This window comes from Myiozetetes cayanensis, unplaced genomic scaffold, assembly GCF_022539395.1.
Source record: "Myiozetetes cayanensis isolate MyiCay16 unplaced genomic scaffold, myiCay2020 scf5-8, whole genome shotgun sequence".
NCBI lineage: Eukaryota > Metazoa > Chordata > Aves > Passeriformes > Tyrannidae > Myiozetetes > Myiozetetes cayanensis.
The window spans coordinates 77,640,357-77,663,286 of NW_026087742.1; the positions used below are offsets into that span (position 1 = coordinate 77,640,357).

Genomic DNA, 22,930 nt, shown 5'->3' on the forward strand with positions numbered 1-22,930 from the left:
CTCTACTACTAGCTTTAATATACTTTGAATACATGCAGAAAAGGAAAACCAAAGAAGTATATGTACATCTGTACTTATTGATGTCCGGGCAATATAGAGACAAATTACAAAAATTAGTTGGTTTAGGCAGATTTAATAACGTGCCATTTTTTGAGACAGTAGATAGTGCAACACATTTTCTTAGTGTAATGATTTGTGTTTGCTAGACATGTTCAGCAGCAGCAGACACAAAAGTCTTGTTTTGTACAAGTGGTAGAAATCCTAAGCATTTAATTTACCAGTTATAAAGAAACAGTAAAGTGGAAGGTAAAATTGCAAGGTGCTGGTGATGAATGCTTCAATTAAACTCCAAGAGTGACAGACATTTGGGAGACACCAATATACTGGCTGTCCAGCTTTTTCCCTGTGTATTTCAACAAGTTTTCTTCTCAGTGACTTTTTCTGTCAACAGAAAATATGCTTTATTTTTCTTTTCTTGTGCCCCTAAACTCATATATATTTTAGAGAGAAGCAAGACTGGCCATTGTGAAAACCCTTGAAGAGTTTGACTTTGGCCGTGCTGAAAAATGTGTCAGGATAAACTCTGTGTCCAGCGGCCTTGCAGAAGAAGATCTAGAGGTGCTTTTGCAGTCTAAGACCCTTCCTTCAAGTATGATGCTACCAAAGGTTGAAAATGCTGAAGAAATAAGATGGGTGAGTACTAACAACACCGTAACTTTTGACTGAAGCTCTTGGGCCAAGTTCACATAGGCTCAGAGATCAATGACTGTAAGTTAAGAGGAAGGCTGCAAATACCATATAGTATTGTTGTTTGGCTAAGCTAATTGGGAAATGCATCCACTTAATGTGTGTGTGATGTGCTGCATAAAAAGCATACATGGACCATGTTGGATTTATAAAGAAAACCAGACATATTTCTCCCACGGTCAACAAAGAATCAATATTGCTGTCAGCGTGTATTACCAAAAATAGAAGAGTAAGGGCCTGATGCTTCCCTAACTATTCTAACAAGCAAAATTAGTGTCTGTCCATGAGCCTTAGTTACGTGTATTGGAAGCAAGAGATGGGAAACCATGTTAGCAACATATGAAAAAATTGGTTGGGGGGAAGGTCACTCCTTGGGGCAACTGGAGGAACAAACAGGAAGCTTTTAACTAGTGTTTTTAATTAGCACAGATATTATTTCCTGAACAGTTCTCTATTTCTTCCTTTTTAATTGCTGACAGGTGTGTTTGTTTCACAACTGACTTTTCAGCCAATAAAAATCTGAAATATAAATGGTTGGCAGGTCAAATTACTTAAGAAAACTTTGAAATAGGCCTAATTATGCTATAATTGTTTTAATTATCAAAAAAGAGGGACACTTGTTTAGATATACCATTATTGCTGTAGCATGACAGTAAAGGAATAATGCTTAATTATTCACTTTATATTTTTGCAAACCACTAGCCAAGCAACTAGCACGCGTGCAAGCTGTGATGAAAGGCAGGCAGACGTATTAGGATCTATTTTAATCTCAGCATCTAACCTTGATCAAACCATGGAGATCAGGCATGAACGTACAGCTGAGCACAGCCCGATATGCCGGGGGTGTGACAAGCCCCGTCCGTTCTGTGGCGCTGCCCCTTTGGCCTCTGCTGCTTGCGATGGAAGGCACATCATCCCCTTCCACCAACATTTAATTAAATTAACCAGAGTATACCTCTCAGGGTTTACAGCCATGTAAGTGTTAGACGTAACTTGTCGGTAATGAATATTCATGATACCAAAATGGCAGAGCCCTTTTTGCCACCAAGTAGGTTTTGCCAGGAGGTGGGATACCGGGGCTCTTCGCCCCCTCATCCTCTTCCACTTCCCCTCTCACTAACTTTTATTTCCATCATGGAAAACAAGCCAATCCCAGCAGCTTCTGCCTCATTGTCCTCCTTTTGCTTCCCTCTCCCTTTGCCCAACCTTTGCACACAAAGAACACACTCTGCTTAACGCCACTGCCTTCTTTTTCCAGTCCACCCAAAATTCACTCCGGCGTGATTTTTCAGCCTCCCAGAAGCTGTTTCTTTCCCCCCACCCGCTCCCCTCCCTTCATTTTTATTTATGTGCAGCAGAAAACCTGGAGGCTGATGCACAACTAAAAGATGGGCTTACTTGTTTTCTTTTGTGTGAGAATCTCTTGCTTTCCTTTTGTCCCTAGTGTGGGTACTTGTTTGACTGGCATGGCTTATTGGACTATAACAAGCGTAACTCTCCCTCCTTTGTGGCGGGACAATTCTCCCACAAATCCCGACCAGTGTGCATTCTTCCCGACACACTATTGGGTGTGCACTGGAATTGAAAGAATTGCTGAGGCCTTGCTACTTCATCCCCTCCCCAAGCTTTGTGGGTTTTTTTTTTCTCCGCCTTCTTTTTTTTTTTTCCCCTTTCTCCCTGAAATGAACACTTTACCAGGCCGGAAACATTTAATCGTCTCCTTTGGAAAAAAAAAAAAAAAAAATTAATTGAAACTTCTCCAGTCGTTACCTTTTGTATTGGTGCTTATTGCAAATCTTTTACAAGGGAGAGGAAGGGAGGCAATATTTAATTAAATGTGCTTTTTTCTTTTTTTTTGCTTTACCTTCAAAACAAAAGATAGCAAAAATCCCAGGAGCATGACTTTTAAAATATTGTAAAATAAAACAAACCCCAACTTCCACCTAAAATATAAACGCAGTAGCACTTTACACTTTTTTTCTCTTAAAAAAAATAAAAACCAGATAAGAATATATGATGATAAAATTATATTACCTCATTTTTTGCATTTGCCTGGGCGAACTTTACTGTTTTCTGTCACTGTAGGACCTGCTGTACTGTACACAGAGTGAATTGCAGTGATTTTTTTTTTTTTTAATCTCCTTGCACATTTTTGAGTGGAATTCTCTTCTCCAAAGAAAAGTTACAGAGAGGGCCAGAGTGACGATGAAAGCAGAAATGGGAAGGGCAAAATTCTTCATGGAAGAAAGCTGTGATTTATTCTGGCCTAATTGTAAAGTTACTGCAAATCTCTGGAAAGCTTTTTTTTTTCTCAAGATCTGGGTGATTAGATTTTTCCTTCTTTTGGGGAGGGGTGGTGGGGGGAAGCTAAAAGGGGAAATAACACCTCTAATCCAGCTTCTGGTAAATAGGCTGCCAGCTTTTAAAATGAGTTTCCTTTCTATTAGTCAGAATATTATGCTAAGCCTTAAGCATTAGTTTTTTATGTTGCCATAGCAGCCTTATTCCTGCAGGGTTGTGACCTGCGATGATTACAGTACAAAGCTTATAGGGTCTTGAAACCCCCTTTGAAGATGAAAAGTCTTTGATGGTTTATATTTATGCAAATCTCTTAGATATGATTTACCCAACTGAGACTGAATGGAGAGATGATTAAAATTCCCTTTCCTTTGATATCCATTAATAGTCGAATATTCCTTAAATTTAAAATATATGCATGTTATTTCTGTCTTTATTTACTAACATTTTTGCAGTACCTGCAATATGTTTATCTCGACACAAATTACGCGATCTGGACAGATATAATAGATTTACAATATAGGGCTGAAGGTTTTTCCCCCCTTTTTTTTTTTTTTTTTTTTTTTCCTATTGAAAGGGGAAAAATCTGTGCAAGAGCTTTTGTATGTTTCCAGATGATAGATTTTGGAATTTGGGCTACCCCACTGGCAGCTCAGAGCTAGCTGTGAACTGGTCTCATGGAAAAAATTGGCAAGCTTTGGTCTTCAAAGAATTAAACTTCCTTTTTAAGGCCTTCCTAGGTAAGCTAAAAAATTATGAAGAAAAGCCTATTGAACAAAAGGGTAACGGTGCCGTAATGAATAATACGGATGCCACTTAGAAGGCTGGGGAGTGCTTCCAGTGATGGCAGTGCTGGACCTGAAACAAAACCGGACCTCAGGTACAGCAGCACTTCATTGTTTTCCAGGGCCCGCGGATTTGCATTGCACTAAGCCAGGGTGAGAGGTGCTAAGCCTAGATTTTTTTTTTTTTTTTCCTTGCAAACCAACCTCCAAATGTATGGGAATGCTGCAGTTTCAAATCGCAGGCCTTGTTAAAAGCTGCTTTAATTTTTTTTAATTATCAGGTTTTGGGGTGGGGAGAGGTGTTTGTTATAGTCAGGTGAATATTTAACATGTTATATATATAAGTAGACTGTTCTTTTTTTCCTCTCTGATAGCTCATTCTGTCTAGTTTTAGTTTTCAGACAAATTCTCACATCACCTAAAAGGCCGAACACTTGTAGAGCCAATGAATTTTATCCCTTTTGTGGAAACTGCAATGGGCTTGCTCAATTTTAAGGTAAGCAAGTCTTGAAGTGTTCATATTTTGCCATCTCAGCAAACTAAGATAAGCAGAATAGAGGTTAAAAAATACTAAACATATTGTTCAATCCTCAAAACATTTGCACGTTAAACTCTGATGGTTGTATTGTAAAGTCCTTCATAAATTCAAAATATTCCAGTGACAGGACAGTTCCAGACAATCCATGCCAAATAACAAAATCTCTCTGCATTCCTGTTACTGTTTTGAACACACTTGGAGTGGAAACAGGCTTCTCCAAAGATTTGGAATACTCAGTGTTGCAGTACACTTGGCTATTTAGTAGCTGTCAGGCTCAACTTTTGTATAACATTCAATTAGATAAAAGAGTTAATCGTCCTTTCACTATTGCTAAACTTGCATCTTTATAATGGTTTCTACTGGTAACATTACAACCAAATTCCATGTTACAGTTTCTTTATGCATATGATGAAGTGTTTAATCCTAAGATTTGAAGTATAATTAACTTTGAAAATATCTGAAGAACATGCTAATTTTTTAGAGTAATTTATAAATTTCATTTTAATATAAATCACTCCCCTACCTTTACTACTGAGTCCAGATTTTTCAGAAAGGCAAGGCACCCTGGTAATGAAAACGGAAGACCTTGTGCATGCACAAGAAACTCTGTGTTCCCCTCCCAAGCTCTAAGGGAAAAGTTTCAGACCAGCTGAGGACACACAGATCAGAAGCACCTCCAGAAGTACCGGCAGGCCTCACAGGCAACCTGCTCATTTGATACAGCCATTTATCTTACAGCACACACCAACCTATCTGGGAGCATAATAAAGCAGTAACCAAACAGACACGCTCCTGTCCAGTGTACAAACGAAGAATTAAACCATATTTTAAACCCTCTGAGGTTTTTCTTCACCTACAGTATTTCATAGTGGTGGTTTAATATTGCAGTTCCTGATGTTGGCTGGAGAGTTGCCTTTTAAAGCACTCTGATAAAGAATAATTTTGTGTCCCACCAACTGCTGTAGAAGAACTGTAGCATTAGCAGAGCTGGTAATGACATCTGTCTCTCTCCAAGTACCTTAGCCTTAAAAATACTTATACTATCCAAACATTGATATAAAATAGCACTGATACTCTCTTCTTATAGTAAAATTTTTCTTACTTTTATTTTAATGCTTTTCTGCAGCACTTGTTGCGTTTTTAACTTCCTCAGCTAATTATTAGTTATATGTAGCAGAAGACTTCAAATTGACAATCCTATAAGAAATCCTTATATCCTATAAAGATTCTACAATAATTCTAAAACATTCATATTATTTATTTCATAAAAGAGATTCTGATCTTTAATTATGTTTGTCATGCAGATATATTGCATCTCAAACTAATCAAATTTAATACTTTTTTACTTGTTTTTAAGCAGTAATTCCCAAATGTTTTGTTTCCTATTGTTACATAGATAGCTGAAGTAGTGATCACAGTAATACCCAGGGCATTATGTTAACTAGAAGGTGGGGAACTTGCTATGTTGTCCTTTATTTACACAGCCTAGGGACAGAGGTGCTAAGGGAAAGAAAAGTACTTTTTTTCTTTTGCTGAGTCATTTTAAAACACTGTGCATAGTCAAGCACCTACCACAGCTTTGCTTAATAGGACCAAATTTCACTGAAGTATTTCGGTAACACTGAGTTGCTGTGATATCCTCTGTAGTTTCTGCAACCTGCATTTCTGTAGAAATTAATACTCTGTTCTCATTTGAAGGCTGTCTGTGAAGAAGCTCTGAAAAAAGGATCCCAGGTTGGCTTTCATTTGGATGCAGTCGTCTTTGGAGGAGAGGATTTCCGTGCCAGCATAGGTTGTTACTTGTTTCTTTACTATGAATGTTTGTGTATGGCATTTGCATTGGAGAAACCTGTGGCATTTCCAACATCAACAATGACAACACTTGATTCTGCATTTTATGTTTTCACTGTCCTCATTATTTTTTTTCAATGCAGAATGTATCACTGGCAAATTAAAACATGTAAAACATGGTCCCTGGATTTTACAGGGCATTGACACTTCCTTGTGCTTCTTGCCATTCAGCACCAAAAATTAATGAGAAAAAAAACCTGTTGAATCACTGAAATAATTTTAAAATATTCTATAAATACAAAATATGCACATGCTTTTTAGAACTACATTTGAAAGTCCTAAAATTCTGGTGTCTGCTTCATCACTTCTTCATAGACAACTGTCAGTCAGGCTTTTGACATCATGCACAGTCTCCTGCTACACTTTGCTTTCATAAATTTACTTTAAATGTGTCACATGTCATTACAGCCACATATTTACAGGAAAGCACTATTAACCTTCCTAAAAAATAAAAAGTGCTTCACCATTGCTTTTATAAGAGGCCACTTAGCTTCTGATTCAGTTTAAAGATAAAATATAAAAGCACAGAGCTATCAACTGCTAAATTAAAAATAAGTATGTTACTGTAAAAATTAGCATTGCTTTATAAAATATTCCTTACAAACTGGAAATCTGTGTCTAAATAGTGACATTATTATTATTTTGTTATTATTTTTTTACCACCAGTCTTCACATAAGCACGTTGATTAACTGGTGCCCTGTGAGCACATGAAGTCTCATGAATACTTTTGCTTTTTCTCAAAAGTCATCTACCATCATTTTTTCATTCAAATACTAAAGCTTAAATATTCAGCTTAGGACATCAGTTGTGACAAGAATCAGAAAGAAGGAAAGTGCAATTCTATTCTCAGTGTGAATTTTTTAACCATTTAGTTGGACTCAGTACAACAATTTTTGTAGAGCTTCTCTTGCTGTAATGCTTCTCACTGTACATGCAGTAAATACTAAAATCAACTAATTGCTTCATTTTATTTCCAAGTCAGCAGTCCTCAGCAGACAAAGCTTACACTGAATTCAGTCTTGCAACTTCTAATTTAAACTAAATCAAAATCTGAATTTATGAGCTAGTGTTTAAAGAGAGGGCTTTTTGTTTTGTTTTGTTTTGTTTTGTGGGGTTTTTTTGCTAAAGCAGCATTTTTTTTTCTCAAAAGAGTATCATTGTGGCTATATAGCCTTACACCCCTCTTCTGTTTTCTAAATTCATTAAACAGCATCTCAAACTTTACTTTTTTTTGTTTTCAACAGGAAATATTTAAAGCCGAAAGGTTTAAAAGACTCTTGTCATCATAAAAGACTCTTGTCAAAGGTTTGAAAGACTCTTGTCATAAAAGACTCTTTGGTTTCATTATTTTCGTAGGTGCAACAAGCAGTAAGGAAACTCACGATATTCTGTATGCCAGGCAAAAAATAATAGTCACAGCAAAGGCATTTGGCCTTCAAGCAATAGACCTTGTTTACATCGATTTCCACGATGAAGACGGGCTCCGCAGGCAATCAAGAGAAGGTGCCTCAATGGGATTCACCGGTATGACTTTCTGCCAATGTCTCAAAATAACGCATATCTTCTTCATTTTAAATATATATTACTACATTTACTGTAACTTAGACAAATAACTTGATTTTTAATTTCAGGTCATTTATTGAAAAACTCATTATACCAAGCTCTTCTAGGTTCATTAGCATCTTAAAAATTGCAGCTGGAAATTTTGCCTAAAAATTCACAGGCTGCTTTTTGAAACCACATCCCATGAAGCGTGTGAGTGGTTTTGAAGAGAAGTTGGGGTAGGGGCTGTGCAGTGATTCATCCCATCACAGAGCATGGGAAAGGTGATACTGTACTCTGCAATGGCCACTCAACAGCTGGAGCTTTCTCTCTTTGTTTTAACAACGGCAGTTGTTAAAAAATACTTTTTAGGCAGAGGAGGGGAGAAGCGAATCTCGCATGCTAACTGTTAGGAGAAAGTTATTTTCTTATTATTTTCTTTGATTTGTTTCTCATCTCCTGGCTCCCCTGCCAGTTAGTGCTGATGACATCTACGGGCATTGGCAGAGAGCAAGAGCAGCAGGGTCCTTCCCCCCGAGTCCTGTAATGCAGCCTGTTACACTGTGATTGGTATGCCAGGTCACTCAGACACCCTGTTGGGACAGTGCAGCCACCAAAGTTTGGGGTTCTGCAATAGAAAACAGCCATTTGACACATGGATTAGAGAATTGTAATACATAGGACGAACATTACATTATTTTTTCTCTAACCATCACTCAGGGTATACATACACTACTAGTACATCCCTTGGGTTTTTGTTACCAAAAGCACGGGTCCTGGCAACACCACCTAGCAAACTCTATTTTTACAGTTAGCTTTACATGATATCTTAAAGCACCAAGTGAAAAAAACAAGTGTTATTTTAACTGATTTTGGCGTGCCAGTGAAAGAATAGCGATTGATGCTCTTCAGCACAAACTCTGCTTTACTGTCTGTCGAGCTTCAACATTTGCAAAACCAAATATTGTTTCAGAGGTGAAATGGCTAGCTCCTCACAGCTACATTATCCACAGCCATGTGGACTTCCACTCATCTGCCTTTGAAGCTGGAAAAATAATAGAGCTGCTGAATGGTAGCACCTGCTGACGGCTACCTAGTCTCAAGCAATATTTCCTAGCTTAAGGAAAGGCTTGATTTTTGAAAAAAAATAAGCATCTGAACCTCCTGTTGACAGAAGATGGAGTTGCAGATGCCTAGCACCTTTGAGAGGACTCTTTTTGAATGCTTAATGTGCATTTAAATACTTAACTCAGGCTGCCAATTTAGGAAATTTAGAAATGCTCAGCATAACCAGTGTTGATGGTGGTTTGGACTCCACTGACTTTATGGTGGAAGTTGTCTGACATTGTCTGACAGAGTCCAGACAGGAGACAAACAAAAAGGTCACGTGTGGCAATTTAGAGTGTATAGTGACTTTCTAACTTGGCCATAGATGTGTCTTGCCTTTCCATACATGGAGTAAGGGTCTGTAAAAGGTATAGACTTCATAAAGGTGAACTCACAGCTCCCCCTCTTTGCCTCCTGCCTTTCCTCAGGAAAAAAACACATTTCCAAAATCCAGCAAACAACCTGACCAGTCCAACCATAATTAGAGACAGGCAATACTGATTTTTCTGATTTGGGGGGTGGGAGGGTGGAAATTTAAAAATTTGTTTAAGCTAAAACTAAACAGCATTTTTCATTTTATTTTGTTAAAAAAAAAAATATTTTAGATCAATCTAAAACATTTCACTTGCTCTTTGTTTCTTTTTTTTTCAGTTTATCTAATGCTTTTATAATCTTTCTTGCTTGTTTTGATTAAAATAAAATGTAGTTTCAAAACTGAAAGCAAATTTTTTTCCCAAACCTATGTAAATGAAACATTTTAACATTTCCAATTTCATTCATCACAAAAAATTACAAATGGGTCTTAGCTTAATCCATGACCTTGTATACAGCAGAAGTATGTACATTGTATTTGTCACTGACAGTCCTCTGATAATGTGAGAGTAAAGTACTGAAATGTTGCCTTAATAACAAGTCCAAAACATGCAATTCTTCTAATTTTTAAATATATAAGGTCCCTTCCTGCTACTTTTTCACAAAGAATCAGATGACCTGAGGCTTCCAAATTGCTCTCTTAGCTGGAGAACACTCATTTATTTGTATGCAAAGGGCTGAATTCACCACCCTCAAAAGCAATGTAAATCCAGAATATTTACCAAAGGTATATGTCCTTAGATATCCCCATATTACACCAGTAGAATTTACCTTAGTGTAATCAAATATGTTCACTCGAGATTAAACAAGTGAAATAATATAACAAAGAATTTACCAGCTAGGTAATTACTGTTGTGAACCTCACTGCTTATTCTAACCAAGTTTTCTTTTCCAGTTATCTTAAAAGCAGCCTGGCTTTCCTTCAATGAGTGTGTTAACATGAAAACAAATGTTTTCAAATGTAATTTAGCCAAATCAATAGTCCTTTCATATGTAGATTTATATATATATTTATTTATATACATTTACAGCTGTAAACACACAGTAAGATGTTTTACAATACCAGTACCTGTGGACTTTAAAACAGTGTGTTTCCTATATAAATAGGCATAGGTTTTAGAAATGTTTATGCAAAAAATTAGATTAACCTTGCCATACACTTTAACAGATGAGTTAGTTATTATAGAAAGTCCTGTGCTACATGCTGAGAAGCCAGATATAAATACGAAACAGTATAGGTTTCCTCTCTTTTGCAGTCCTTTGTAGAAGACTAAAATGACACCATCATACAGTTACCTAAAAGACTTGACAGGTATTGATTTAAAGCACGATATATCAAGTGGTACTGTAAAAAGGATTTCATGGTCATAAATTTTAATGTCTTCCAATTTTGCACTCTCTCAGTAACTTGTCAATAACAACAATTCTGTTTAAAATATTTGCTTCATTCTTACATGGCATTATGTCTCTTATACAGTTATTTGGGTATGTAGCCTGTGACAAAAATCAACCAAGTGCTATAAATCAAAAGTTAGATTATATTCTCTGTAAATTTTTCAGTAGTGTTTTAATGATAAAATGCAGGTATTTTTATAAAAGTAAATCTTTTTACAGAAATATTTTACACTTTAAAAAATCATATATGTGTATTTTTAATTTTGTTATAATTATAGATTGACTTTAAATATAATTTAAAATATACTCAACATTTTTCCCAGAAAGTTAAGCTCCTAAAGATTTTTCAAGAATTGTTGGTACACACTTCAATTTTAGAATTAGTAGTTTAGCTAGGGAGAATTTGTTATATTACAAATGAGGAACATCATTATCTTATTAATGATGGCATTTTATTTTATTAAATTGACTAAAAAACTTTTGAGTAGACGTAATGTAAAAAATATTATCTTATAAAAAATTCTCCGTGTAATTTCTTTCAAAAAATACAGTTCTTACAGGGTTTTAAGCTTTTACCTATTCGTAAACTATTTTTAAAATAGTTATGAAATTGAAATGTCAAACTGATTATTTTTATGCCTGTAAAAGCATAAATTAAACATTGTTTAATAGGAAATAAAATTGAGCCACTTATGGCTTTTTAGCAAAGGAGCACAGCAACACTGAAAGACTACTATTTCTTTGCTCGTTTAATTAAGTAGATTTACTTTGTACTCCAGGTTATCACCCAGATGCACTGTAGTCTGATAAAAGTAATCCCACGGGTTTTTTTGCGGTGGTTATTTCATTGAAAATAGGTGTATTTCTGCGGCCACGCATGAGGCTTCTCAGATCAAGTGATGGGCCGATTTCTAACGTGCAGCTGGCTCAATGTCACTGAGGATGCGGGAGCAGACCCCGTTGCGCAGGAAACCTCCTTAGGTCCTGACACTCCAAAAGTTTTCCTTGCGTGCACGCCTCGCTCCCGCGAGAGGCTGCAGCGGGCGGCAGGGCTGTGGGACCCTCGGTCTGCAGGGGACTGCTCACTTGCTGGCAGGCTTGCGGGATCAGGCTCATCCCTCTAACTAGTTTTGTTATCTGGCACCGAGGAGAGCCACTAATTCCACGGGAAACTGGGAATTACGGTAGCCTCTCTTTATTAAAATACTTTGAAAGCAAATGCAGAAATCACACCAGTCTGTGAAATTCACATAGAAATGAACTAATAATGTCAAACGTTGCAGTTTTAAAACTAGCGAGCAAATTAGACATATATTTGTTTTAAGTTAGCTAAATACAATCACGAATTAAAATGGATTATATGGCTGTCTATTCATGTTGGAAAATCACTAGTAAAAAAATAAAAGACAACTTTTTTTTTTTCTTAACTTATGTTTATACAGGAAAGGATTAAAAAGAACCTGCTTCATAAAACCTCAGGACACTGCTGGTAGTTGTTTAGCATACTGGTGACTAAATAAATATTGCAGCCTATCTGCAACTGCCAACAATTGCAGCAACAACAGTTTAAAAACCATTGAAGATTTTATGATGCCAAGCCAATACTGAGAATTTAGGGCATGATCCTTAGGTTACTGGTAACTTTTCAGTCCCACAAATCTCTCGCCATCTCCTTCAGATCTCATTTTCTGAATACACTTTAATACAACTTATTTAAGAGTGCCTGGAGTTGTTATTTATATAGTTAAATTCAGAGATGCATTATACTTAAGTGTTATTGACTGCCCCAGACAAACAATTGCACCTGAAATGACTGAGAGATGTATGGATCAAAACGGGGAGGCAGGAGAAAGAATCATGGGTTCTTTTAAACTATACTGAATGCAAGCATAGCATTTTTTATTTTTATTCTTCAAAAATTTGGGCAAGAAGCTGTTTTCCAGTTTTAAAAATAAAAAAAATCAAGTAAAATAATTAGCTAAAGAGCAAAAAAGTCTGCAAGGCATATGAGAGCCTCAAGTGGTTGGAACATTTTGCTTGAACATCTGTTTGTCGATGCATGATTCTGGTGTTATTAATCTTCTTTGTAGGTAAGCAGGTGATTCACCCCAACCAAATTGCTGTTGTCCAGGAACAGTTCTCTCCGAGCCCTGAAAAAATAAAGTGGGCACAAGAACTGATTTCTGCTTTTGAAGAACATCAGCGATTAGGCAAGGTAAATATTCTGTTAATATACCATAGTGGAAAGAAAATCTGATTAATATTTAAGATTTAGGAAGGTTGGGGGTGGCTCTTTGCATTTATCTTATGAAGTGTGCTGTAACTGAGAGGACTGCTTGTGAAATCTGTCTCTGGATAGACTATAGACTATATTTATTATAAATGCCTCACTCCCCAATATATTTAGAAATAGAACAACTATCTTTTCTTTCCCCCCATTTTAACTTTAATTTTTTTGATTACACAGCCTTTTGAGTACTGTATATATCTACAGCTTCAGTGAATTAAAACTGATTCTCCATTATGCCGCAGAAGCACGGTGTTACTGTCACATGAAAATATTTGCAACCAAAAGACAGGTAGCCTGGCAGACAATTCAAACTGCTTGCACAGACATCATTTATGGAAATAAATAAATGGATAAGGAAGCCTTGGGTTTCTAAAAAATATCTGTGTTGGTAGACCTGTTTCACTTTTGGGGGTTTGATCCTGCAAACATGCTCAGTAGTGAGTGAAGGTACTTTTGAGGACAACTGCTTGCAGATTGTGGTTCTTAATCATTAAAAATGGGAATGCTTTATGTGCATTTGTACCAATTGCTGGACCTGAATTTTGGATAGAGGAGAAAGCAAATTAACACTAGAATATGATTGTTCCTAATTTAGTGCATCATTGAGTCTCACGTTTCCTGCTCTGTGGGTTTCTGCTATGTAAATATTGCGGTGGTGATGCACAATCTGTCTCCACTTTGTGCCAGTAATACTTAAATTAGGGGTCGCCTGAAGGAAGATTTTATGCTAGTTGCAGCATTGTCAGTTAATTATCTTAAAGGTTATTTGCTATAATCCAGTTTGCCTCTTTTTGAAGGAAAAAAAAAAAGTTGCAGCCAAATGCATTTATCTTAGTCACAGCCAAGCCTGGGCTAGTTAAAAAGCAAAGTCCCAATGTCAGAACAGGGACTGCAGATGAGCAGGAATAGTTCACATGTGCTTGTGTAACATTCAAGTAGGAGACAAATCCCTCCGGTCGTGAAGTTCGTCTATAGGATTGTGCATAGGGTCTCACTTTCTCTGGTGCCATATAAGTATTTCCTGTACATTTTTTTTTTCTGCTTTCTGAGGGGTAGAAAAAGATTGGGGTGTGTTGCCTTCCCTGTTCCCCTGCATTTCTGATTCTGCAGATGTTGTACATTAAAAATGCTGTAAAAGTCAAAAGAGAAATTACGCTTTCTTCTCAGTAAAAGCCTGACAAGGTATTTGCTATTGCTCTGCCCTTCTCTTCGCTAGGCTATCGCATCCCCTTTGTGGTACCTGGGTGTTTCCAGTACAGCCATGACTATGATATTTGGGTGCTGTCCTGAGCAGTGATTTCAGGGTCGCTATTAGGATGCTGTATGCCAGTATCTCTTTGTTCTGTTCCCGTCGGTTTTGAAATGCAGCTCTCTACATGCAAACAATATAGAAGTAAAAAATGTGTGACTGGTTTTGCCCATTATTCCGATTTACAAAGCTTGGCTCCCTTACAAAAGGCTCATTATAAACATACTGCTGGTGCAAATGTGTAGGCAGGTAGGTGCAGAAAGAAGAAAGTCAAACAACATACTCAGCCAAATATTGTTTGTATTTCTCATGCGTTCAATACTATTCATTCAGCTGAATTTAATGTCAGAAGCTCATCTGAGGAATACCCCTGTCATATGAACAGTCGATTAGGAGACTGAACTAAATTTAACTCTAGTCCCAGTATCACATTATCACTAAGCCACACATTTAATATTGAATAATTTTGTATTTGGCAAGCATTAGTCTTTGGATTTGTTTTGAAGCTGCTCTTTTACTGACATAATACTGGGGGGGTTTTGTTTATATCAGCCATTCAGGTGGGATGAGGGGCTTTGGGGTTTGGAGGATTTTTTTCTCTTTATAAATGCTTTTAAAATGGGTTATAAACTCCTGTAGTTAGCTGCCAGACCAAATTTGCTGAGTGTTTTGTGGTTTGGGCTATTTTTTTAACCAACCAGGTTGCATGCTTCATATATTTTTGCATGTAGCCATCTATCAATAAAAAAGGACAGGCAGGTTAATATGTGAATTTCTGGATCTTGTAGCACTTCCATACCACCAGACTTTATAGTAGAATTGGAAAAATAGTTTTCCATGTAGTGCTGACAACTCCTTAACCGAGTTTATAATTTGCTATTATGATTGTGTCAGTAAGAAGAGCTTGGACCATCTGATTACTTAATATTTTTTTCAAAGTAAACATATCTCACTGAGGGATCCTCACTCTGCATCCTAGCGACATACTAAAATATAAGTAATAACTCTTCCCCTACCACCTCCTGGCAAATACTCCACGCAGCGGTTTTAGTAATCCTCATGTCCTAATGAAACACCTCTTCTGTTTTCCGTTCCCTTTTATTATATTAAAGTGTTCATGTCAGTAAGACTAAAAATATAGCTGTGGTTAATATGGTTGAGACTTGCATGGGTTTGCCATGTTATTAATCAAAGTTGAAAGCCTGGAAAAAATAAATGTGAGGGATTTGTGCAGCTGTTTTTGTGGTAGATAAGTTACTAGTCTGCAATCTGTGGGATCCTGGTTTGCTATTAATTTGGTTTAAAGTTTGATGCCCTTAGTTAACAATATTTTATATTAAAATACAGTAATAAGCTTTTATAATCTATTCCAATTTGAGACCTACATTTGTCATAATAATCTGCTTTTGAAAGAAGACTGAACCAGGCTACTTCATCCTGGAGGCTGAAATGCTTTGACATAGTAGCCCCCAAATATGACTACGGAGGTCAGGAAAAATTAGGATCTCAGATGAGCACTGCAGAATTAGAGGTGCTGTGTCAGTGTCCAAACAGAAGGAAATTAGAGAGCTAGCCAGCAAGCCAGAAGTATTAGGGCTTACCTTATGGAGATAGTCCTGTTTGAGGGGTTGCTTTGGTTTGGTTTCTAAGTTGTTTTGGTTGTGGGGCTGTTTTTTGCATTTCTAATCCAACTGAAAAATAGCATATCTAGGAAATAGATGGTAACACTGTAGTTTGGACAAGTAGAAAGCAAATGTTGAAAAAGTACCTTTTGTATTTTATTCAGCTATACGTTAAGTGCTCTCTTTTGTCTAGAGCTTTGAGATCTAAAACTAAAAAGTGCTTTAAAAGATTTCTGTATGTTTCCAGTAGAACTGCCTTACTAAGGGATATGATTTTCAAAATTAAAATATTCATCCTGAAGAAAGCAGGCATAGCTGTTGGGAAGGTCTAAATATAAGATAAATGTCAGTGTGTTCAAAAATGAAAAAGAAGAGTAATAAACATCATTCCGGTAGTCTAAAGGACAGTTTCTTTTAGAAATTTCTGAAGCATTTGTACCACATTAAACAGGGAAGTAATCTTATAAATGCAGATTAACTGAATTCAAGTGGGTAGAGTTAGCAGGAGAAGTTATTAGCCTATTTTAAGAAAAAGATCTGATTTCTAACAATGAGGGTACAATAGTCTTTACTATTTAAGTAACTCCTGCATTTACATTACCAATATACTGGATACAGGACTGTAATCTCTTCTATATGTAGTGAGTGTTCATATATGACAAAAAAATAAGACACCAAAAAGGCATTTTTAAGCCATTCAACTCATAAATACGTCTGGCACGATATCATTATCGTAATAGGATCTTCCTGAATTGTCTTATTTTTAAATAAAATCCAAATATAAAGAAAAGCAGAAGAATAAAGTAAAAGGTTGATTACACATTTATCTCACGTACTAATTTATAAATGCTTTCAAAGCACCCACACATTAAACCAGGGAATAACTAAATGCTGCCACCAAAGTCACTTGTCAAGTAAGGATTATTTAGAGTTAAGGTAAGTAATTCACAAACCCAAGTTGTAATATGGGTTGAATATTTTAGATCCCATAGAGCAAAACAAAAGAAATATCTGTACATGCCACATACAAATGCACAGAGTGCTTCTAAGAAGACTTTTAGCATATGTTTCTTGCATTATATTCTGTGCCATTGTGCATCGTGTTCCCGGCAGCTGAGGAATAATATATATGAACTCCAGTGATTTGGCAAACTATACAATTTCATTTACGGACCTTTCCAGGATTATGAAAAATCTTAGGACTGCATTTATTTACACAGCATCAACCCAACAAAGGAATGGAAATTTCCAGCAGTGGCTCCTTTATAATGCTCTTTGTTTAGGAAAAGCTACCCCAAGCCACTGTATCTTGGAGACGATGCGCCCTCGTGCTTGGGCCAGCTCCAGCTCCCACTGCCTCACAGGGAGGTCTCTCCACGCTTCCCTCCCTCTCCCGGCCGCGCCGCAGATCCCGTGAGGGCTCTCCGTGTACAGCCCCAGCCACACGGGATCCATCCTGACCCCATCCAGCCCCTGGTTGCTAGGAAAGCAGGACCATGTCCCAGGGGCTGCCTCTTGGAAGGACTGCGCTGGACCATCGCTCTGCCATGGGGCTGTATGGGATCCCATCGACCCACAGGGATTACACTGAGTTTTATAGGGCATTCTGTCTTGGGGCTTTATGAGGAGCTGGGAGTGAGGGAGCAGCCCAGCTCCCCACTCTCCTTGCCCAGGACAGACTACGGAGCTTTGGGGTGCCACCACCTAAGCTGGATCCCTTCCCAGGGTGACAGTGGCAGCACCCTGTGCTGCTGAGCCTGCCTCTGTGCATGCTGAGCTGCAGCACTGCTAGCCCTCCCTCTGAGAACACAGGGCATTTGCTGTCATTTATGTTAATTAGGCAATGTACATTTCTTCCACTGCAGGGTAGGGGATTCAGGAATTTGTGGTAAATTGGATCTTCAGCCTTAAGAAATATAGGCTCAGGTGCAACTCTATGCAAAGATGAAGAGTGCTGGTGGGATTTAAGCATGGGCCACTGCTATGTTGTTTATCTTTTTAAGGAGTGGCCAAGTGAAATTTTAATGTGAAAACTGATGAATAAATAGAGGTCAAGAGAGCTTATACTAGTACTCAAAGTTTCTCTATACAGTTTCAGTATTTCAAAAATACTTTAGAAATGTGTTTTGTGTCACAGTTGAAGGCTTTTCTCTTAGAAAGATCCATCTGGGGGCAAATTTTGAACCTTTACAATGGAGCAGAAGGGGCTGCATTGGCTAATTGCTTGTGCTATACTCGTTCCTACAATGGTGAAATCAGTCCTGAGGGAGTTATGCCAGGTGGGAAGAGAAGGAGACAGATTTTACTACACGGGGCTGCAAAAGCTTCTAAGCAGGGCAGAAACTCATACAAAACATTTTCTTGCCAACTTCTCCCCCTCCCACTCCCCAGCAGGCATTTGGTGGCTCTTAATCTGTTTTCCTCCACTCGTTAAAGACCTGTGTCCAAAATGCAGAGGGAGAGAGACTCGGGTGGCACTTTGATATTTCCCGCAGGGAGAAGTTTCTCCATGAGCCTGGAGCTGGACAGATGCTGTGCCCCTCCATAGCCTTTCCACCCAGAGGTAGCTCCTGGAAGAGGCTCCTCCTGTCCCAGGGGACATGGGCCCTGCAGAGGGCACAGGATGGCACCTCTCTGGGTTCCTTCTCAGCAAGGCACAGCCCCTCTCTATCCCTGTTGGCTCAAGGATACATATGCAGGGTGAGTGCCCTTGCTTTTGGAAGAGCCGTGCTGTGTCGGCACATTCCCAGTCAGTCAGTGCTTTGTTATGGGCATGGAGTGGGAAGACACCCATTGCTGCAGACACCTGCCCACCATTGTGCCAAAACCTGCTCTGCACCAAGCAACCCACCGAGGCAACCACCTACCTCCAAAATCCCTTTCTAAAAAGCATTAACAAGAACTCATGAGCCTCGTTCCAATTTCCAAAGCAGTATCTAACTAGAGATGTAATGTTCTGACCAGATGGCTCTTTTAAAGGCTTACTGAGGGAATTCAGAAACCTGTACAGCCAAAATATTGTTTCAGTTAATTTAAGTAGCAGCAGTCTTGCTGCCTTTGCACTCCTCTCTGTGCTAGCCAGCTTTTTCAGGGACCTGGAGAGGCTCTCTGCAACAGCTCTCTCAGCTGAAATAGAGAATCACAGTAAAATATGGCTGTTCAATCCTATTCAGAAAATGAACCTAACATTAGAAAAAAGCAGACAACACAAAAATACAGGCAATTCCATTCTTGTTGGCAGAACAAGCTTCACTATTATTATTTTTCTCAGCTGCGTTGTATTTTATGGCTACCTTTCCCTTCAGTATCAAATGCCTTTTGTGTGTCCTGTAATCAGTCATTTAGTTTCAGATTGAATTTTCTAGTTTAACAAACTGCTTCCATGACTATAAACCTCAAGTTAATTCCAAATTACTTAATTAAGGGCATCTGAGGATACTAAGGGTCTTAATATTAGTTACTTTTCACTTTTCCATATAATAACCATGATGCTCACTAGGGGGAAAAAAATGCATCGTTGGATAGAGTTTGTCCAGGAAGCTGCTTTTATGCTACAAAATGAAGATTTGCCTGGCAACAGCAAGCGTACGCTCTAGGATTCTTCCATTCACAATACATTGTAAGACAGAGAATGAAAACCAGTGGAGAATATTTCCAACTTCTAGGACTTCCCTCAGTTTCTTTAATTTTATTCTTTCCTGCTCAAGAGGAGCACACAGGAAGGCAACAACCACAATGAGAAGGTAACTAAAAAAAGTGCAAAGACAGCAATAAAAATCTCCCCATGTCTGCCTTCCATTCAGGGATCTTAAATAGGTTGTTTGCTCGGTGAGAGGAGAGACTTGGGTGGCCTGAAGGAGTCTCTGGTGTTGGACCAAGCAGGATTTTCAGGCCCATCCCAGCTGAAAGAGCTGTCCCCAGTGGTTCAGGCAGCTTGGGGGACTGTGAGAGGGAAAACCAGCGTGTCTGGTTCACACAGCAGGGCAAGACCCTTATATATGGGCTGGGAAAATAGTATCAGGGGGAGAAGTGAAGGACCTTGTAGGTCCTTGATCTCCATCTTTCCTGCCTCACGGTGGACTTGAAAGATCATAAAGTCCTTCCTACCTGTTGAGCTTTAGAAAGGGTTTCTTCTGTCAGAGTTCTTGTACTGCTGCTTGAGAGTTATTTGAGGCAAAAATCGATCTCTATTTCATGTGGTTGTTGCTCTTTCTTTCTCGACCTTTTGTGTCCTTCCATCTGCTCCTAGAGGTAGAAGTCTATGTCATACAAACAGGCCTGCTTCTGGCATTACAAACTGATTTATCCTCTGAACTCACTGACTACTTCTACTCCAGTGGAAGTTTACACTGGCAAAAAGAAACAAAAGGTAGTGATATTTAATGTTTTCTTCATAACAGCAATATGGCTACAGAAACTTCCTGGTGTTGATACTTTGCAGAACGCCCCCCTATCGATCCTTCAACATATCACAGAGACCCACTGAGCATCTCTTCTTGCCAAAAAGATATCTTTGACATTTATTTTCCCCAAAGATTTTATGTACAAGTGTCTTTCGACACTTGTGAAAGGGTTCAAAGAAGAGGATATGGAAATATGTAGCCCAAAAAGCTCTCTCCATATAGCTTGCTGTCTGTGAAGTTTTCGGTTTGTCATATGTGACTACACTAGTTATTTGGGCATTTCCTACTTATTGCAGAGGTGCTAAAAGAAGGCCATAGTTGTCTGTCAGTTTGCCCTGGAGGCACGACAGGCCTGACCAGAAAGTAGGGAGAGACTTTATCTTGTTATAGTCTGGAAAACATGCTCAGTTGTCCCAGATACCACTGAACACCTCCTAGCAGTTCTCTAACCTTTGGAAGTTCATTACAAGAAGGTGCAGTCATGACCCAGCTCTTTATGACAGCTCTTTGGCTAAAACTTGCAGAAGAAAAAAATTAATTAAACCTGCATTCAGCACCATCACAGCTGTTAGCTTATTTCCTACTCTTGACTTCCCCAAAAATATGGTCTCAACCTTCTGTTTCAAGAGAAATCATTCCTTTGTACTCAGGATAATCACTCCTCCCCCAGGCACCGACCCAACGCCATTTGCTGCAGCCAGAACTCTTTTCTCTTTTGTTCATTACCTGTAAGCAAACCCAAGCATTCTTTTTAAGCCCCAAAGCAAAGATTTCCAAATTTCCTCTGCAGGAGTCACTTAAACAATGTGTGTTTTCATTAATCCCAGGGGAATTATCTTCCTGAATGCCATGCTTTTTAGGAGGAACCTTTGCCATCCACCTGCTATCTTCCCTCCTTGGAAGAGCAAATCTGCCCTTCTTGCAGAACACAAAACTCTTATTTCCTTATAACAGCTAATAGAGTGCAGGATTAGAGGTAATGTTCTCAGAACCAAGCAGATTTTAGTGGGTTTATTCCTTGTATTCCTTGTATTTTATAAAAATTCTGAGTTTCAGAATTGGGCAAGCCACTGAATTACCCTGGAAAGAATTAGTGTTTCTCACACAACTGTGGACCAAAGATTCATCTTTGGACTTCAGGGTGCTTGTCTATATTGGTTCTCTGTTTCTCCTAGCAGGAGGTATGCAAGGTTTGCCCTGGCCAGCTGGCATCACCCATCCTGCTCGCTTCCATTTAGCCTGGCATCTGTGTCGGCGAGTGCTGACACAGGTCACAGGGGTTGGAAGGGCACTTACATAATTACTTATTTACACAATGGCTGTATTCACACACAGCCTCTGGCCCATGCTACCAGAGCAGTGTGGGAGCTCTGTTTGACTCACGACATCTCCTAATGATGAAGGGTGTGGAGGAGAGAAGGGTGACTGGCTTGTTGGCCCCCATATGCCCATTTCCCCAGGTCCTAGTTGCACATCCCCTCAAAAGGCAGCCAGGTAGGACAAGAAGATAACCCCACTGCCACACACTCTTCGCAGGGATTTGATCTGCAAAGGAAAGTATTGCTAGCTAAACTCTTGAGCAAAGTAATTGGAAAAAAACCACAAATTTTTATCAGTGGGGCACTATTTCTAACCCTGTGACAGCAGAGTGCTGTCAAAGGACCTCCTCTCACTTGTGAGATTGCTTGTCTTCCACTCACTAGTCTCCAAACTAGTGGCAGAGGGTTTGTTTTGGCAATTCCATGAGCATTAGATAACCCCTATATCTTAGACCTACATTTCATTCAAAATTCAGCAGCAGGTGCTTTCTTTCTTGTCCATGTTGAAGTTTCTTGGAACATTACCTTGTCTTGCTTTTCCTTTTCTTCCACTGGCCTGACTAACCAGAGTTAGTTAGGCCATACCAAAGCCTTACCTACTCACCAGGATCCCCTAGTACCTCCAAGCCTGCCATCTAAATAGCCTGACTAGATTCCCAAAATAAACTGCTTTTGAAAAGGTTGGTTGCCTTTACACAGTGGCTTAGGACAGCCCATATACTGACACACATGAAAAATTAACATAGCACTATTGGCTATATTCTTTCACCTGATGCAAGACAATAGCTCTTTTTTTCTTTGTGCTGTAGACAAGCCACGGTCTTAATGTTAAGCTCGTGCAATCTTTAAGAAAATCCTGGCCACTGTCACATGGGAGTTAAAGTTGTTGGCTACATATGTGATGGGATCTGGTAGAACAAGACACCAAAGGTTTATTAGCAAAGGCTTGCCAATGATTGAGGTAATGAATAACAACAGCAGTTGTACTGAAGGTCTGCAGTTACCCTCGTAGTGAGCTCACTGCAGTCATCGGAACGGATGTGGTTAGAGGTGCAGATAACCACAGATGGAGCAAATGCTGGGGAAAAAGCCACGAGCATTCCCAGGTGCAGGAGTACATCTACTTCTTCTGTCTTGGCGGCCAATGGGGACTAGTTCATCTGATCACTGTCCCACATGTCCCAGAACAATTATTATTTTACTTTAATTAACTCAAGTACATTAATCCACAGCTCACAGATAATTGTGTCACATAACTATGAGGTGCCTTAAATGTTCTGTATCATGATGGGTTTATCCTGTTTATTCCTCTCCTTAACCCAGTGGTTTATAAGGAAATAAAACATGGTGAAAGTAAAACCCCATGTAACGTTGTCTATTATATAAAAAGGTTTCAGGACAGAAAAAGAAG

At 38.7% G+C, this 22,930-nt stretch overlaps 1 protein-coding gene and 1 long non-coding RNA gene across 2 annotated transcripts in view; one reads left to right on the top strand and one right to left on the bottom strand.

Moving 5' to 3' along the window:
• Nucleotides 1-22,930, top strand: part of CLYBL (citramalyl-CoA lyase) — a 168,604-nt gene that overhangs the window by 139,716 nt on the left and 5,958 nt on the right. The window contains exons 3-7 of the mRNA XM_050333910.1: nucleotides 505-693; nucleotides 4,225-4,326; nucleotides 6,067-6,160; nucleotides 7,577-7,744; nucleotides 12,727-12,851. Coding sequence (XP_050189867.1) covers nucleotides 505-693; nucleotides 4,225-4,326; nucleotides 6,067-6,160; nucleotides 7,577-7,744; nucleotides 12,727-12,851 — 678 coding nt within the window. The remainder of the gene's footprint in view (nucleotides 1-504; nucleotides 694-4,224; nucleotides 4,327-6,066; nucleotides 6,161-7,576; nucleotides 7,745-12,726; nucleotides 12,852-22,930) is intronic.
• LOC126649600 (uncharacterized) lies at nucleotides 12,519-14,276 on the bottom strand. The gene is made up of 2 exons (XR_007631082.1): nucleotides 14,167-14,276; nucleotides 12,519-12,786 (listed from the first exon to the last, which is right to left on the bottom strand). It is a non-coding gene; the product is annotated as an uncharacterized LOC126649600 (long non-coding RNA).